This window comes from Dendroctonus ponderosae, unplaced genomic scaffold, assembly GCF_020466585.1.
Source record: "Dendroctonus ponderosae isolate FM_Combo_2020 unplaced genomic scaffold, Dpon_F_20191213v2 Dpon_F_20191213_2, whole genome shotgun sequence".
Lineage (NCBI taxonomy): Eukaryota > Metazoa > Arthropoda > Insecta > Coleoptera > Curculionidae > Dendroctonus > Dendroctonus ponderosae.
The window spans coordinates 10,727,508-10,747,883 of NW_026018165.1; the positions used below are offsets into that span (position 1 = coordinate 10,727,508).

A 20,376-nucleotide genomic window follows, 5' to 3' on the forward strand; every position below is an offset into this window, starting at 1 on the left:
TTATGTGGCCGGAATAAACCGGGTGTTAAGAACTTGCGATTCTTTTCATATTTTACAAAAGACTTCTGTGTTAATTATGCTCCTTTTATGCTACTCACCCCGTTCTTCATTTGAAAGGGATCAAAGAGAACTAACAACTGGTAGTTTTAACCGACGATTTTTTCCTTATTATGGACCCAAATACTTTATAAATGCATATTTCTGACCTTCTCACGTCGAAAGGAGTCGATTGAGCACAAAAAACACTCATGTGAAATTTAGATTTTTGGCGGAAATTTGTCCAAGGGTGGGGGTTGATTTTTTTTAATTAAAATTTTCTCAAAATGCCTTTAATTTTGCATCATTTTCAGCGCACGGACACGGGGAATGCATCGAAATAATTGAAAAACATGCTAGAAGTTTTAAATCCGAAATAATAGACATTTTCCGCACATTTTAAGCGTTTTTTGAGAGTTCGCGATTTTAAGTCGACAATTTTTTCTTTATTATTGACCCGAACACTTTATAAATGCATATTTCTGACTTTCTGCCGTCGAAAGGAGTCGATTGAGTACAAAAAAACACGCATGTAAAATTTTGATTTTTGGCGGAAATTTTTCAAAGGGTGGTCGATTTGAAAAAAAAATGAAAATTTTCTCAAAATGCCTTTAATTTTGCATCATTTTCAGCGCACGGTCACGGGGAATGCATCGAACTAATTGAAAAACATGCCAGAAGTTTCAAATCCGAAGTAACCGTTTAGTTAATTTATAGATTGTGGTCTTAGATTATGGAATAAATTTTAGCAAATACGGAATACGGCTTGAACGTTTTCGTAATTGAAGTTTGGTCGAGACCGAGTTTAAAGTGGTCAACCCATGAAATTTTTAAAATGCTTCTGTAACTAAAATAATCACATTTCAAATGGTTCCAGTCTTTTCATAGATGCCTCTGTCCTTGTTCAAGATTCCACCCCATACAAACGGATTGGAAAAACATAGCATCTAAGTAATCTTTATTAAAAAGATAGACTTTCGAGGCCATTCCTTCAAACTAGTGGGTTTTTCGGGCTTTTAGGACGTCGTAAAATCGAATCTCTTCCTGACGTGTCGCAAGCCCGAGTGGCTTGCATCTTCAGAGGTGGTTTGCCTGAGAGCTTACACTGTTCTGATCTATCAGAAAATAGAAAAGTTTGCGATACGTAATCAAGAATTTATATTAATCCACTAAACATTTTTAAAGTATAACTTTTCATTATAAACCAGATATTTTCCATTACGCTTTCACCATTAAACAATTACAAATTTTAATTTAGAAATTTGTCTAAAGATGTTATTTATCGATTAGTCGTCAAGCATTAATAAAGTGTCAAGTGTGAAGCCCTCACAAAACAAACGGCCTATCATAAATGAAATAAATAACTTATAACAGGCGATGTTTACAGCGTCTTCATAAATATTTAAATAAGATTCAACCGTGCTACATGATTAGTCAAACTGACAACGCTTCCGTTTTCAAGATTTTTTAAATCAGTTTATGCATGTCGACAATTAAAGTTATTTATTAGGACCTTTTTTTCCTGACTTATTAACTAATTTCCTTAAGCTAGGAATGTTATAGACGAAAAGATGATCCTTCGGGAAAGTAATAAAGATAAATACATTTATATAAACTGACCACTGTTTGGCTGTGAAACATATTTTTGTTTCAATAGTTCGTTATTTACGCCATAATCATTTTACAGTTTGAATGATTGTACACGGACTTTCACTGTTTTACGTATGCCAAATAAACTACATGTTTGTATCACCACGTTTATCTAATGGAAATTCTGTTCATAATTAAACTTTTTTAGTCGCCATGTTTTTATCCAGATATAATAACAGATATACAGTGATTTTTTCTATTACATTATGACTATTTCGGAATGATGTTTAATTTAACGTTTTTAAAAAAACCCGAAAACTAATTTTCAGAAGTTACTAGTATGCTAGTTTACCCGTACCATCTTTTTGCTGATTACAGTTAGAATCCCCGATTGATTAACTATTATTTAGGAAGCTTTATATACTTCCGATCTTTATATTAAATTATAAATATGGAAACTAATAAGCCGTAAAAGGGGTAAGGAAGCCATCGGTAACTTGTCTCAGATTGACCGAAAGTCATCAAGAGTTAATTTCAGGGACAAAACATACCTTTTTCGAAATTAGAGTGCCAGTTCATTCGCTGCTACTTCAGGCCCGGCAATTTGGGGGCATAACATTTTTGGAAAATTATACGTTTTTAAAAGAAATCATTTCAGCGTCAGTTCGTTTGTACCGGTCGATTAGTAATATGAGACTTGTGAATCAGAATTAATGAATTAACCGGCGCCTGGGGTGGAGATTCTATGTGAATTAGTCAATAGACCTTAGCAATGTAATTATTGAATTGAAAAGTTTCAGTCGCAAACATATTTAGTCTTAGTCATTTGATACTCACATCTTAGTCCGAATTTGAATTAAAGGGGGAAGTTCAAAACAATTAGTATAAACTATGCAGGTGTTTCATAAAATCGCAGACAAATAGATTTTTTCTATCAATCAATCAATTAAATGAAGATTTATCACATAGAAGCAATTAGAACATTTACGGATTACGGAAATAATTCGCTGGAAGGCATCAAAAATACTCAAAATAAAATATGTTCCGTGAAAAATTCAACTTGTTTTGAGCAAGGTTCAAAGGCATTGTTACCTGTAGCCACCCCAGTTGCTGCAGTGTTTGACTCTATAGCTTTTTGAACCACTATTCAGGGAATTTCCTCTCTATGGAACCATAGAGAGGAAACAGAACGCCCAAGTAGTCAAACAGAAATATCGTACTAAATAATTTTTTGCGTAATTTTGTAATTTACCGCCATTAAATATGAAAATTGTGGAAAACGGCCAAAGCCAAAGTGTAGCCATCAAATATGATCTCTTAATTAAAATATATTCAGATGAATTCAGTGATTCAGATTTTTGAATCACTATTCAGGAAATTTGTTCCATAGAGAGGAAACAGAACGCCCAAGTAGTCAAACAGAAATATCGGACTAAATAATTTTTAGCGTAATTTTGTAATTTAACGCCATTAAATATGAAAATTGTTGAAAACGGCCAAAGACAAAGTGTAGCCATCAAATATGATGTCTTAATTAAAATATATTCAGATGAATTCAGTGATTCAGATTTTTGAATCACTATTCAGGGAATTTGTTCCATAGAGAGGAAACAGAACGCCCAAGTAGTCAAACAGAAATATCGGACTAAATAATTTTTAGCGTAATTTTGTAATTTACGGATGGAAAACAGCTAAAGCCAAAGTGTAGCCATCAAATATGATCTCTTAATTAAAATATGTTATATTCAGAATAGCATTCGATGTTTCATATCACATAACTTGATGTGATGTGATTCTGTTTATAAATGAAAATAAAATTTAAAGGTTTTTGTTTTGGCAACTAAATTTTGAGTGGGATAATGTGGTATAATCAGTGTTTTTTGTTGTACATCTCTTAAATTCTCAGAAACGTGAAAAAGAAGCGACCGCATCACCTGCAAACGCTCGTGAGAACATTCTTGAGGGCAAATTTACTTAAAGAATTAAATTGTCCTTAAAGATCATTTGGCTGCGTTAACTGGTCTTAAATGACTACCGTTGAAAGTATATAAGATGTTCTTATGTGATTTAAATTTACAGGCTGGGTATATTATTATTCTGTAATCAAATTGGTATTAACTAGACGTGTTCTATAACCGTAATTAAAGACCGTCAAATTGTCAGTAATAGCGTAATCAGCAACAAAGATAGAGTTCGGGGGGGGGCTGATATGAGATTTAGGAGCTGAGTTGAGGAGGCAAAATTAAATTATAATTTGCTGCAATTTTTTATATCACCATTTAACTATTTTTCAAAAAGGTATAACTAAACCAAAGTTTATTCGCATTTGCATCGTCTTACACAGAAGATGTGAATTTCAAACTAACTGATTTTTAATCCAGTAAAACATTTCAAGTCAACAAAGAGCTCTTTAGTCAACGACACTTTAATTGCTCTCTTTAGTTTAAAAAACCTGACTTGCTTCTTAGGTAGCGGCACATAAATAACGTCTATTGAAAGAAAATGGGTAAACTTGAAACCCATTTTTTCACAATAGTGCCAGACGGTCCGGAACTAACAACAGCGTTAGCTCAATGTCGGTTTCCGACATTGAGCTAACCATTTCTTGTAAAGTTAAATGATTACAGCCTAGGAGTTTCAAAGTCCGTTCGGATTTCGAAAGCAATTTATTGAGGTTCTTTGAACAACAGAATTTGTGTAACAAAGGTTAGACATACTTTGTCACGGACCACATAAATAGGTCAGTAGTCAAGACAAATTGAAATGTTGCTTGTTGTAGGACGCTTTCATTAACAAAATTTTTCGGGATTCGGGAGCTAACATTGTTATATGTGTTGTGATGAATAAAAATTCTTTGTAGCTTTGCCGGTGGCGTGGGTGCAAACAACGCTGGGAAAAATTAAATAAAAAAATGTTTCCCCCACATTTTTTTACTTAAAAATGATATTAACATTTTTCTGTTCCTGCTCAATTTGAAAACAATAAGTATTTTGACTTTTTTAGTGAGTCAAGATTAAGTAGCTTGATTTTTTGCGCATCATAATAGCTATTTATATTTCAAAACTATAAAAATCCATTAATGTGAAGAAAATGTACTCACAAAAGTAAAATACTATAAACATTTCCTCCACTTTCTTATTGCTATCCCATATCCCATAGCGACTTTTGCCGTTCTAAACCGCTTATCTGCAATTATCTCAAGTCAAATGAGCTGATCGTGCCTTCCAGTTACCAGAGAAAAGAACATTCATTTAGTCCTTAGGTGTATAATTATGTGATTACATTATCCTGGACCGTTAGTCGATCATTTCAACTGTAATGCGAAAATAATGTAACAGGTACTGTGCTATAAATTACCCGGTGCCATCGTCCAAGTCCAATAAAGTATTTGGTGTGATAGGCTTTTATCATTATCATAAAATATTCCAGCAGTAATCCGCAGTGAAATTCCTGCAGTCGGCCTTATACTGGTATCTATCGGGTTTCAGTAAAGCTTGCAGCTTTTGATATCGGTCGGAGATGGCGCCTATAGGTAAACTTAGGCTCTACGTACAAAACGAAGTAAATGTAGAAACTAAAACGAAAATTAACATTTTCGTAATATGGACTTTCTCATTTTAAATCAAACCCAAAATAAGCGTCCGAAACTATGAACCCGTCCAAAATAACCTCCGGTATGGATAGGTACGTGAATATAAACTGTGAGACCTAAACCACACATATTTCAGTTATTCATCGAACTTATTATTTTATTCACAAATCTAAGTTTAAAAACCTGCGTCTGTTGAAGTCGCATCTGCAATTTTTTTAAATAAATGATTTATCACTAATCATTAATCAAATTGTATCTACTTTTAGCTCGACACAATAAAAATCCGTATTTAGAAAATGGCTAAACAACAATAAGTATTTGGTCCTAATAAGTAAACATTTACAACATCAGAACTCTTGCAAATCAACTTTTATTCGATTTACAACTTTTGAAGGGTTTGATTTGAATGGGAAACTAGAACGTAATATACAGGGTTTACCGTAGGCACATGATCAAAAGGGTAGTGCGATATTTTTTGTATCAAACGAAGACAATTTGACCTAACTTTTGCTAAGAAAAAATGTCTGGTTCCTCTATTAATGGTCAAAGTTCTTCAGACAACGTTTTTTTTTTAATATCGAGAGAATCAGATATACTACAGATCTTAATGAAACTCGCTGTGAATTTGAACACTTTCCCACAGCAAATGAACTCGGTAGCTTAGTTAGTTTTTTTTTTATTAGTAGTTAGGTCTTCATTTGAGCCATTTTGTTAAGTATGCCTCAATGCCTTTTCTTCCTGCAGCCATTTCTTAAATTTATTACATTGCTGGAATGATCAGGCCAGTTTAACAAAAGATGTTTTTAAATATTTTACTTGGATCATGGCCGAAATCAAGTCTTTTATTTAAACCCAATACGCAAATTCCGCGGATGAACGAAAATAATGCTGTAAATTGTCATTTGTTGACACCATTTTATTTTATTTAAATTTTTCGTAAAATTCTAGTTCTAGCAAAGCTGCGTAAAGACCCCTTCATCTGCATATTGAAATTGTATATATGTAGGTATTTTCCCTTATGTCGAAAATAATTCTTCAAATACTTCTATCGATTTAGCTAATCTTATCTTAGTCCAGAATGAGGTGTAAACTGAGATACTGTTTTCTATATAAATATGATATTAAAGCCTATACTATTTTGCCATATAATCATGCCTGATGCACGATTTATAATCAACAGTCTAAAAAGTCTCATGAAAAGCCTACAGTTAATAATTCTATAATTTAACAAATTTGAATGGCCCCGGAAAGACAGAAAAAATTGTTATGAGTATCATAATGGTTTCGATAATACAGAGAAGATTGACAATTAAATAAAGTTATTATGAATCAACATGTTATTTGAAATTACTGATTTTATGTCTACTTTTGCATGAATAATATTATAAATTTGTGACTTCTTTCAATGATTTGTTAATTCATTCGAACAACTATACATGTGGAAATGTTGCTATACTTTTAAAGATCTAATATTCTAATATAAATATATTAGAAAATGATCAGCATCGTAAATTTGATTACAGAAAGAAGAATCTACATAGTGCGTAAACACATCGTTATAAAATAGACTATTAGCCGGGATAAAGTTTCCGCATATATTCAATCAGATTTGTACATTTTGTGTGTGAATACGATCAAAGATGTAGGTATCTTTTGGGGCTTTCGCTCGCGTTATTACCAACGATCTTTATTGCATAGCAATTCATTTTAATGCGTTCAGTTAGGAAATATTTGTTATTACAATAACTTCTGAACCATTCATATGCCTTGGTAAAAGTCTGCCGTCTCTTAACAACAAATAAGTATTTTACGACGAAAGGCTGAAAACCCATATAAGATATTCATGACAATTGCCTTTTATAAACTAAAAGAAAAAAATAATTTCAACCCTGTTCAACTAAGTTCTGAAACTTTCTAAATAATACAGGATAACGGATTGTATCATCCGTGAAACCTATTCAGGAGCTGATATCTAAGTGGAACAAATAATTTTAAAAATAGTTCAATAATCATGAATCTTGATATATTTTTTAAGTTTTTAATAGGTTTTGTTGCGATGTTGAATTAAGTGACGAAGAAATTTTGCGCAACGTCCTGTTTTTTAAGCGCATTAAAATTTGAACTTTTACCATGCAGTGAAATATTGCATTTTAAGACACGCCGTTTTAAAAGTATTTATAGTAGCTATTTTAAACAGCAGATTTCATATTGCACAACATATTAACATAAATTATTTGGTGGTGTTTGTTAAGATGATTATATTTATAGATGAAAAAACGACGAACAGTCGAACAGTATATTAATTATTTTAAATAATTTGTTGCCTATTTGCTTTGCTATCCTTCGTCTAGGTTGTATTACCCTTCGCAATAGCCACGTAAAAGATTGAAGAAGCTTCTTGGCCATAAAGTATTTGTTATGTTATGAACCCTCGATGTATTGTTTTGCCCCTGACAATGATTTTTCCACCCCCTATCTCTTTTTATTGTGGTTCGATTAGCGTCGGAACTTTCTAGAACGGTGGCGGCGGAACAAAAGAAACAGTAGCCATTCGACTAAAGGTTTAAAATTCCAAAGTTTTAAGAGATCTGCGATAACAATGGCCATTTCACCTAAAGTGCTGATTTCGACTTTGGGTTTTCAGTACACTTCTTATTGAAGTATTTAACAAAAGCCGGAAGAAATCCACGTTATACGGTTTCTACTGAACGAAATGCTCTATACTTGTTATAATATTGCACAGTAATTCATTGTGAGAAAATCTTTAGGTCTCTAGGAAGTTCCAGTATCTTCTACCTGAGGGCCAAAAGACCTCGACATTCTGTTGAACCAACAATAAGAACTAATCTCAAGGGCTCCGATAATCGAATATAATAAATCTACAAAAGTAACTTCTGGCAATGTTGTGACTGTGAATTTTAACGAACATCTGTAAAATACTGTTGATTTTGGTAATATGGGGTGGAAAAAGAGAAAGTATTCCAACTAGTGTATACAAAGTTTAATTTTCAATTACTTTAATGAAGTAAAATGATGGTGAAGGGGCATTTGTTTTCGAACGAGAGAAATATGGCAAAATTTTACATTCGCTCGATCTCATCAGTAGGAATAATGTCATCAAACAGGCAGAAGGCCCAACATTTTTTTTCAATCAATTTTATAAATTGACATACAACAACTGGTGACAAGACAATGCGGAAAATAAAGATTCCCAGAGAATCTCAGAATTATTTCAAATATGTTTGAATCATATACGAGTACAGCACATTGTCCCATTTTACAAATGGTACAAATATTAAAAAAAGGAAAAAGTCTTCATACAAAGAAAAAGGAGTTCCGATTTTATACAATGCAGGGGAAGGTTGTGATAGAAAGCAATCCTCAGAGTAATTTGAAATATGTACTGGAACAAACAAACAAAACAGGCACATAAATCGCAAATTTAAAAGATTACATAAATACTCCATTAACATGATTCTGACGGCAGACAGGAACAAAATACGAAGTAGGTACAGACAGTGTACGAAAAAACAAACAATTTTCAGTAAAATGGAACACTCTTTACAACCACAATATGTCCATCCAAACAGAAATAAAGCAGAATAACTACGACAGCAGATTAGAGCCACGATTCACATTCTATTAAGGAAATCTGGTTGAAAATGTTTTTTTAATTCTGCATAAGTTTGTGTCTAAAAGAGCTGTAAATATTTGGTACGTCTCTGTAAATCTAAATCAAAATTAAAATACCCTTTAATTGTGAAACACTTTATATACGCTTTGGACACTTCTACATAATAAGCAATTATAGAATCGATAATAAATTTTGATCCCTTAAATTATATTCGCTATCGAAGGATTATAAATGTAAATCAGAAAGTAAATAAGAAGTTAATCATATTTTTAATTCAATAAATTGGTAACGAGTTACTTTTTAGATATTCATTTAAATAGCACAACTATTCTCTATCTATTTATCAGCGGATATTAAATTGGACCACACCACACGTTTCTGGTGAATGGTTGTTGAAATTCTGCTGCCGTACAAAAAATTGAGCGATTACACTGAAGAACAAATTAAATAATAAAAAAACTACAATAGCAAACAGCTGGGAGTCAACACGATTAATCAGTTCGAACAGTGCAAAAAGGGTTTCTAAAAGCCGACCAGCAAGCAAGAAGTTTTCAAACAATAAACTTTTAGCGGATAGCAGAGAAAATCATCGGAAGACGATTAATACTTGGATCAGAAAAATAAAGACAGAAGAAAAAATTAATTCCAAACATGCGCTAAACCCAGAAAGAGTCGCTTTGGAGAACTTATTATTAGAGGAGGTATTAGAAAGTAGATGAAGACCTTGTAATTTTTAATCAACTGGTAGTAAAATGTGTATATTCTCGCATGGATTTTTATGATTTTTGAATTTGAAGACAACTTCTTAGTGACATTAAAAAATATTTACTACATATAGCACTTCGTTCAAAGCTTTTCTAAAGTAATTTCTACATTACTAAAGGGAGTACTGATTGGAAGCAAAATTTTAGATTTTTCGGTCGTAGTTTTTTTAAAATTCCAATAAATGTTTCCATTTTGCAATTTTTAATTGCCCTTATTTGTCACTTGGACTTCCATTCTTCGTTCGGTTTTTTTTGAAACTTCACTCTGATAATAACATTCGAAAAAAAAATCTCCTATGACGCTCGACTGGGTAATTTAATATCGAAGACAGAAATGACTGTCAAATCATGTTTTATACAACATTTGGCTTAGTTTTGGTCATTGGCCACCGTGAAACAAATATTCTTTATACTTGTTTGCTTTTTTTTCCTTTCATTCCCGGTTGTCCAGGTTGAGATTCCCTTTGAATAGACTTACTCGTTCTTCTTTTTCGAGAAGCTCGACTATATTTTGGAAAGATTTCATCCGAAGAGTTTAGTAGTTGGATCTGGTATTGTTTGGATAGTCAACATTTAGGATTTTGCTGCTAGCCAAAAACGGACAAGTTCCAGAGAAAAACCACAATTATCTACTTGAGGAGGAACCACGAAGAAACCATTGATTGAAACGTGTCATATAATAACCCAACATCAACCCAACTTCGATTATTCGTCCTCTTTTAACATTTTTTATTTATGAATGGGACAGTATCATCTTGATATTAATGTTAACTGTTTAATTTGGCTGATCGTTAGTACTTTAAGAGTTTCTGTATCGGCGTATAACTTCTTGAATTCAACAAGAAATACAACGTTTATTGAGAAAACAGTTTTTCACTTCGTGTGGAGTGTGGAGATTTAGGAGTGGTGAGATTGAAGCCCTTTTGGCTTTTGGCTGGACAACATACCTCCAGTTTGTGGAAAACTACAGTTTCCAATCGCAAGTTGTATGTTATTTTCTGGTTTATTATTGGTTTTTTCATTCTTTAAGGCTTCAGCCTTCCTTACATTTTTTTAGTATTGCATAATTTTTTTTTCAACTTGCTTTAAAATTTAGGAAACCCTGAAACTTTATTCGGGCAAATACAGTGTCGACCACAGTTCCATAAAATACTAAGATTGTTTTGTTAAAACATTTAGATACGGTGTGATAACAATCAAATCTACTTAATTTCAATCTGGACGACGAAAGAAAATGGTATTTAGTATAGAACAAATTTTTCTTTCTAATATAGAGGAAAAGCTTTTTATATTCAAAGGTAATCTCTTTCTCCCATAACTCGTAAGTCAGTTTATGTTGTTTCCAAATATTACTCTTCGGAATTTCCTTCGAAAATTTCAACTGGAATAGGGAGGAACAATATATCTACTTGTTTCAATAAGAATAGGGAGGCACAATATATATTGTTCAGCGGTATACTTGGAGTACCTTTTACCATCTCAGAAGAATCAGTTTTTGTGTAGTAATGAACAATACAATCGGTCTGCGCGTCTATTCATTTGGTCTATTCACGCTAACGATTTATGTAGTTTATTAGTTCACCCAGGAAGAAAAAGATGATAAAACATTGTTACCCATTTTTAAGATCAGCTGAAATATTTTTCACCCCGGCCCGGTAACACCTGCAAAGGGAGGACGCCAATTTCTCAAATACATATACATATATCAACTTACTGTTTATATATTCTTCTGCTCCTTGAATGCGAACGAAATTAATTAAACAAACGTGTTTCAAGTTATTAAGTTTATTTTCTATGTACATCGAAAATACTAGAACTACTTACTAAGCGAATTATTAACATATATACAAAACTGAAATTTTAAATTTTCTATACAACAAACGAACATATTAATACACGTCAAAGAATCACACGAGTACTTTACTACAAGTAGAATAATTTTGGCTTTAACTCACAAATTACACTTCTAACTTTAATCAAATTTCATAATGATGATAATCAAACGCAAACGTGCCCGAATTCATCATTTTAATTTTACTGAAATCTGAAGTATAAAAAAGATCTTTTAAATTATAATTTTATACATTTTTTTTATGAGATTTGAATCAAAGTCATAAAATCTGGGAGAATTTGCCAAAAACATTCGTATTCAAAAACGAAACAAAAAAACGACAGTTTACAATCGAGAACGCGAGGAAATCATCTTTTTCTAACGACCCTTATTTGGACACAAAATGCGACATTTTGAAGATGTTACAAACCGTTTGCAAATTATCATTACCAAGTTGAATGAAACCTATCTCCAAGCTGTTTTGGCTAACAAAGTATGTCAACATAATTTACAATATCAATACACTATACAAGATGTAATAAATTATTAAAAATGTACAATAATAATGAAAACGTTTTTATGCAGAACTCGATTCGTACAATATTTGATTAAGTGATTAAAGTTTTGAAACAAAATAAAAATAATAATAACGCAACTCAGTCTTTCGAAATGGTATAAAACACAAAATACTGATCAAAACTCGAAAACCGGAAAACTAAATAAATAAATTAGAACTCTTTGGAGTTTTAAACTTACTTTAAAATGTGCTACACAAATAATAAAATATCAATAACCAAATCAAATTTGCCAAATTGCTAAAAATCCAATTTTTCAAATTAACAAAGCACAGCTGAAATAAATATCTGGCATATTTGAACAAGATCATTTGGATTTTCAGCTATTTTCATGTAATACTTTTCAAAGCTTGAACTGATTGCATTCAGCTCTAAATCTTATCATTTATTTTACAAATATCACAAAAATAATATAATGAAATGAACTTTAATGTACATTTTTACCATACAAGTAACTTTGCTGATGCTTGCAAACAAAAACCATTTTTTTAATGATGATTGATGTCATTGACCAAAAAATTGCGCAATGTTCAAATGCATATATTAAATCTTTACTTGGTTAAACACCGTTGATATTAACAGGTCCTCATCAAAGCGCCTTGTTCAGAAGAAAATTTGCGTCAACAGTAAAAAACGTCAATTTACATGCGAGTTTTTTTATTTACAGTATTAAATTATGATAAACCGTGAACGTGAGAGATCCATTGCTTAATTGTCCCTGAGGAAGTAGACAATGAAAGAATGTTTTTTTCACTGTCAATCGCCTCCACAAAATTGAAAGTTTCCTACTTGAAACAAGACATGTTTCGCACCCTGTCCATTATCCACTCCAATCCAATTTCCATCGGCCAAGTAAGTGCTAATCTTACAATCTTACATCTTGAGGATGTCGTCGATTGTAAAACTGAATTTTTTTTGTATTGAAACCACATCAACATCTTCATGGATGGAAGATTGGTGGTGTTTCAAATCGTGATAATTCGCAAAAAATTTATCACATCGATTGCACTCAATTGGCCGATCGGTATGGACCTGCATATGCTTTTCCAGATTGGTTCGTTGATTGAACACTCGATTGCAAAAAGGACACTTATGAGGAGATTCCTCCATGTGGACGACTTTATGCATAGCGAGCGTTCTGGATTGACAGAAGCCTTTCCCGCATTGCTGGCATTTGAAGGGCTTCTCTTTCGAATGTATGTATCTGCAATAGAAACAACCGCTTAGTTATACTTGCGATTTTTATATTTACTTTGAATTACATTAAAAACAAAATTGATTCTTTGTTAAATAAAACGCCGAAATGTGCAACGCCAGCGACAGAGTAAAAGGACATGGATAAATTCATAAAAAAACCCACGGTATTGTCTTGAAATTGGCATAGCCTTTTAATGCAATACCTTACTGAAAACGTGTTGAGAGCCGCATAAACAAATGCTTCTTAAATCTTCAGTTTTCTCCCTCTAAATGTTTATATTTCGTGTTTATTTTTATACCTACTCCATAAAAACGGGTTACAATCGAAACTACAGCTTTGTGAAAGATAATGAAAAAGAATAATATTGTGTTATAACAATGTTTGTCATGACTAAATTAGAAAATTAGGCAATATACCTTCCACAATCTATTAATATTCTACCTATATATAAATTATGAATTTGTACATATTTCTGGTTGATAAGTTCACGGGAATATTATACGGTATTCTCCTATTTCTAAAAATCTGATCTGATTCTAATGACAATTTTTTTTTTAACTGAACAGAAAATAGATAGGTGTAGGCATAAATTAGTACGAACGACGATAACCATTTTTTGTTCAGGTTCAGGCAAAAACATTTTATTCGTGTAAGTCAAAAAGCGTTAGCAGAAAAGCCTCTTCTAAACTTAAAGGCAAGTCTTAATTTTACTGGACTTTAAAAACTAGGAAACATATTTTTCTCCCGTTAATTTCGAAACAATACAACAACCGTCCAGTTTTTGTACGATGTTTATTGAATAGAATAGTTTATTGTCTTTGCAGTCGTATAAAAATATTGTGCAACACAATTCAAAGCATATTTTCGCATTATTCGACGTCGATATGCTCGGACCAGTTAAACTTTTTAAATATGTATTCTAAAGTTAACAATTCAAATTTCTTTGGTCGAAATTAAAGAAATAATGGGCAATTAAATTTAAATTGAAATCGAGTTCACGTTTCATTTCTTCTAATTTTTCTTGCAAGTAACTAAGCTCTTAGTTAATGCGTTCCTAAAACACACTGTACGAGCAGTAACTTGGGCAATCCCGGAAACTTACTCAAAGAAAATTCAAAATTATCCCGAAATAAAAAAAGCGAAATTGTATGTAACAAATATTATAGCCACTATATATCAATGTTGTGAATAGATAAGTGCAAAATAAGTTATAAATCATTATAAACTACCACATGTTGATGTTTTTTTTCCTTTTCATTATTTGGACCTCATTTTTATCAGATACGTACATTAGAAAGTAATTGAATGATAACAAAAACTTCAAGTTAAAAATATAGCAGGAAATGTTTCCAATAACATTAAATTAAAAAAATGTCTTTAAGAAATGTACTACATATAACTCGATATTATAGCATTGGTTAGGTGTTTTGAGCTTTCAAATCATTGTGGTTGTCCCTACTTAGTTCTGACTCAAGTAGTCATTCGTAGTCATTTATTTTCCTTGAATAAATATTGAAGAAACTTGGCTGTAAAACAAATTTTGCCCATATGTACCACCTTAAAAATTTAAACTTGCGACAATATTTAGTATCCAAATTAAGCTGATTAAAAAAAATTGTTTTAATTACAGAGGTTTCAATGTGAAATATCTCGAAATTGGTGAGATATCGACTAGAACTAAATGCATATTTTTTGGAGAACGAGATATTCCCAACAAAATGGCGATATTTGAAAACTCAAACAAAATTTCTATAGAATCTATAGGAACGACAAGCTAAGTAGTAAGAAATTTGAATTCCGTGATCTAAAAAACTTTCAACCGCATTTTTTCGGTTATAAGAAAACTGGTTAAAAATCAATTTAAAAAAACCAAAATTTTATTGACGCTTTGAAACCCTGTAGTTCCCAAAAATTGAAAAATTCAAAAAATTTAACTTCTTAGTTTTTAATGTACCTACCTACATTGTTATTCAGTAAATTTGATAACCAGTAAACGTTGTTCGCAAAAATTCATACTTTTTGTTTTTTGAATTTCCCTCACTAACTATTCCAACTTTAAGCCAAATTTTAATTAAACTTGTAGAAATTATAGCATATATTTGAAATTGAACTGGACCTTTAATGTCCTGAATTGTCGAAAGCGAGCACTATTTTGCCAAGGCATATCTGAATAAATCCTAATATTTAATTTAATTTTTAAATAGCGTCTTCAATCTGCAGTTACACTGATTCAAATAGGCAATAAATATGGTACTATCAAGTGAATTAGACAAATTAAATTTCCATTTCGTTACAAAGCATTCGCACCATTGTTTTAAAGATGAACATGTATATTATTATTAAGCATATGCATACCTGTGATCTCTCAAATGGTCCTGTCTTCTAAAGGCCTTCTTGCAGATATCACACATGTACGGCCTTTCATCTGTGTGCGTCCTTTCATGAATCAGCAAGTTGTAGCTTTTGGTAAAATGTCGATAACAAAATTTGCAAATAAATTGCTTCTTCGGTCTCGACGTTCCGCCATTTCTATTACCACCAGGTCGCAAATTAGCTGCTGCCGAAGAAGTGTGCGTTCTAGCATTAGGCAAAATGCCCTGTCTATACAAGGTGTTCTTTTCCCAAGAACTTTGTGACAGCGGGTGTAGTAGCGGATTTGGTAGCAGCGGCCCATAGTAAGCAATCGCCTGATTGTAATTCGCCAATGTGGGAGAAATGGGCATGTAATTGTTATTTGTGTATGTGAAGGGTTCATTGCCGGAAACCCAGGATTTCACTACTTCTCGAGTCATATGGTTGACCAAGTGGAAAACTTGATGGTCTGAAGACATATTTGCGTTGAACGAAGTTGATAGTGGTGAGGTTGATGAGTCAGGCTCCTGGTTTACCTCAAGTATCGACTCCAACATGAAATCACCTTTACCTGCGATTAAAAAAACAATGTTTTAGTTAACCAGTAATATCATATCAGTTCACTGGAGTATCCAGTTTGTGGATATTATCTCGAAAACAAAATTCTTGAGCAACGCATAGCAACAGAAAAATAATGCTACTAATCAATTAACCGTCCTCAGAAAACTATTTTATTTTTATCATAAGTAATCATGCAATAATGCTAGCAGAAAAAAGTATATTTAAATCCCAATTTAGCGCAAATCTGTGTTTAAGTGAATTAATTAAAAGTGGATGAATAGCATGGGAAGAGTTAGTAATAATCACCCATAAAAAAGGGTTTTGTAAGTGTTTGCAACTGTAGAGCAGACCAAAATATCTAATGCAAAAATTGGTGAAATTGAGAGAAAATGATGAAAAATGGTTGGGCAGAAAGACCGATTGGGTCGATAGCCTTTTTCTGTAGGAAATAAAGATTATTTATTTATATATATATATGATGAAAAATAACCAAGAAAACTCAACCGATATGTATTCCCGCGGCACATTTGATTAGTTTAGTGGGTCCATGGAAGAATGTAAGGATTTTTTTTGTTTCTATTGCACTGTTTAGGTATTGGTACAAATCATAAATATTGTATATTAAGGTGCGCAGAAAAACCTAATGAATTTCATTGTTCTCCTAATGACTAATAAATAACCTGTTAAGAGTTTATGGGCCTAATCAGCCGTTTTTTTTTAAGTTAGTTAGTTGTAGGCTGAAGGTGCCTAAATGAGTTTGATTAACATGAGTCCTAAATTGAACGCAATTAAATGGCTCCTACTTTCTAATCTTGAAAAAGTAATTTCTGTGACCAAAGGACGAAACTAAGGACCCACTGGAATTAGTCGGTTTGCAAAATTCGGCATAAAAACAAATGTTCCCAAAAGAAACAGCGGCTACAATTCCTTCGGAGTGCAAATTTAAAAAATAGACTACTACTGTTGAGGACGGGAGGTACTTTAGACCTCCCATATTGTTCGCCTTTCGTATCTAGGGGCGTGTCCGCGCTACAGGTACTCAATTGTTGGACAATTTTTGAACTTGGATTGTTTGGCAATATTTTTTTTTTTGGCACAACAATGGTTACAACATCGATTTTAAATCTAATTTTTTTACATTTTTTTTCTAGTAATCTAAAAATGTATTTGGAATGCAAATCACTATTGTGGTGTTAGTGGAAGCGAATAAGATTACCTCCATATATCACTTAGCATCGAAATTGTATAATTTAATCTATGAAATGCAAGTCCAATTTATAAGCGATTAGGAAGCAGATTAGTGTGATATCTTTATTTATTTCACATATTTGGGCAAATTATCAGTGGTGATAGCGAGTTGCGAACAATTTGCGTCTTTCAGTAACGGGCAGGTTGAATTGAGTGTTTATTTTATTCCATAAATAAGTAGGTACGTGGAAAAAATTGCATCAGCACTAATAGGAACTAGTCGAATAGAATGAAAAAATGCTCATGAAAGTTTTAGGAAACACAAAGTCACATATAACGTAAAACTGCAGCCGAATTAGGTACACAACCAGAGAGCAGTAACTTAAAAGTTTATGAAAATGTACACAGCAGCTTCCCCTTATTCGAAAGAAAGAGTATACATATAGGTACTCGTTAACAATGCAGAAAGAACGCTACAAAATTCATATTTTTTGACAGAAGATGTCACGCGGCAAAACAGAAAAAACTCAATTTTTTAAACCAACATTTTCATGATCGAAACATTTGAAAAAACTTATACAGTCCACAGATTGAAAATCGGTGATAAAATTATCAAATAAAATCGTTCGCCCCAATAATTGACCACTTATATCGCATGCATCATTAATAATCACAGTACTCACTTCTTTTATAAACAACCGGATTCATATCCTCGTCAAGTCCAAAGTAAACCCACAAACAATCAACAGTAGTAAAAGCAAGACACAATTTTTGAAGAGAAAAGTTCACTAACCGCACTGAAAACCTGTGAATATGCTGATCTATTTGGCATCTAAGTACTGCCCAACTCTCCAACCGGTGTTCCTGTGATAAACTGGTGCAAAACATCCGAACATCAGGCCAGTCCTACTGTGAAGTAGTAATAGTAGCGCAAGTAGGCGGGACGGAGATAAACTGTACCGTTTGATTGGCTGACGCCTCAGATTCAATCATGATTTCGGGTGGCGACCTGTTTCAACCCTGCTTTTATGAACTGATAGGGTGCGCTGTATGAAGCCCTTTTTGTTACCGGATTTAGACCTCTACTTAGCCCTTGATTGCGCAATTTGGGCACAAAGGTCGCCTTAATAACGTTATTATGTGATTGCAAAGAAGATTGACATGTTAGCAATGTACCTCGATAATTGTAAATTTGTATACAGGTGTGGCAAACAAATGGTTGCTGTTGAAGAATGTCCCAAGGAAACAACAAGGAAAACAGAGCAGATTACTGAATTCGTATAATAGAAATGAAAGCATCAAGATAGAAGTTTTTAATGTTGGATTAAGCGCCAAAAAAAATTGGTTGGTTAAATTGCGGTCTTGATATACCTATTTAGAATTGTTAGCGTCCGAAAAGTGGTTGATTGGAGATTTAGAAAATATTTTCCTGAAATTTGATCTAATTAAATTAGTCACAGTTACCTTTGCCATGCAAATTACGCGCATCAGTTCTAAAGTTTCTTAGACCTTTACGGCATTAATTTGACTTAATCCACAAAGTCAAGGGCGGATCCAGCTTTCAAGTCAGGCGGGGGTCATGTGGTGGAGATTCAGTCAGTACAGGCTTTCATTCAATTACAATATCGTAGTAAATTTAATCAAATAACAAAATCAATTTTCTTCTATTGGCTTCTCACAAAACGAGTTACGAGTTCTTCCACTTCAATCGGTAAGGTCATTTCAGTCATAGATGAAGACAACTAGTCCAGTTAAGCGCTCTTCTGCCATAAAGCACAAAAAAAAATCGGCAAAGAGCTGGTACCAGAACTTGTGCAAAAATAAAGCCACCGATTCCACCGCTCTAAACGAGGCGTGCTGATTGAATGTGGATCTTCTCTTTAGATCACTTTTGCACGACACATCCAGCTGTTTCATAAAAATTGAGCAAAATGCTAAATCGAGAGCTCGTATGAAAGGCAAGTTATTCCGTATTCCGTCGGAGCATTGAATGTGGATCTAATTATAGCTCTACATAATATATGCAGCTGAAAGGACTCAAATTTGCATAAAAATAGAACAACAAAAGTCCGACAGCATTTAATTTAACATGAAAATGTCTCTTTTGCTCACGGCGACCATCCAAACTAGTTTGAATCAGAAACTTCTAGCGTTTCAAAATATTTGCGTGCGGCACTTTCTACAAAACAATCAACAATAGAAAACGAAAATTGAACTATCATCCCGTTAATTCTGTAGTTCACTGCCTTCGGAAATTGGCAAAAACCTCAATATCACTCCGGTTTTTGGAAAAGGTGACTAAATATTCAGTTTGGTAGGGGAAGTGAATAAAATACGTCGTCAGACCTTTGTTCATAGACAGCATATACAGGATGATTTGGTGCCAATAAGTGCGCTAGATTATCTGTTATCCGCTAACTGAAACAATTAAGTTTTCAATTCGAAGTGGATCTTTATTGTTTGTCTTTATTAATTTGTAGAAAATGTAGGATGGGGCGCCAGCAAATCTATAAATCCTTTAGCTTGAACTGAGTTCAGTTTTCCCTGAAGCAACTGAAGTTGATGGCAATTTTTATTTCTATTAATTTTCTCTATTCATTTCAAATAATTAAACTTTTGACTGAGTTTCTATAATACTAAAGATCGTTTTTCTTTCTTTCCAGGTGGTACCATGCAGCTTTCGGTAAGTTTGACATTATTTTTCCTCTGGTTGTCATGTAGATGTAAAGCTTTTAGTCCCATTTTATTGACTTGTATTTTATGTATTGCTGTATGCCATATTTATTCGACAAGGCACGAAGAGAGACGTTCTGGATTATGGATTGACTTAAAATTTTTCGAGTTTTCTTTTTGTAAAAATTATTTAAACTCAGATATTATAGCTCGCTCTCTATCTACTCTCTTGATATATAATACTATAAACTTTCTGTTGTGAGCTATAGTTTTTATTCTCTTGGGAGGTAATCTTGGTGTATTCAACTGTTAAAAGAGCGCACAATCCAGACGAAAATGCCTAAAGGTAGTCGGAAATTTTATGGTTTATTGCTTTGTGATG

General features: G+C 32.9%; 1 protein-coding gene across 1 annotated transcript; it reads right to left on the reverse strand.

Moving 5' to 3' along the window:
- Window positions 1-11,385: 11,385 nt before the first annotated feature.
- LOC109536812 (zinc finger protein 32) lies at window positions 11,386-18,298 on the reverse strand. Its single transcript, XM_019903212.2, has 3 exons — window positions 18,005-18,298; window positions 15,576-16,143; window positions 11,386-13,226 (listed from the first exon to the last, which is right to left on the reverse strand). Exons 1-3 carry the CDS (start codon window positions 18,207-18,209, stop codon window positions 12,896-12,898), a joined length of 1,104 nt encoding a protein of 367 aa, XP_019758771.2. The 5' UTR covers window positions 18,210-18,298; the 3' UTR covers window positions 11,386-12,895.
- Between the last annotated feature and the right edge of the window lie 2,078 nt (window positions 18,299-20,376).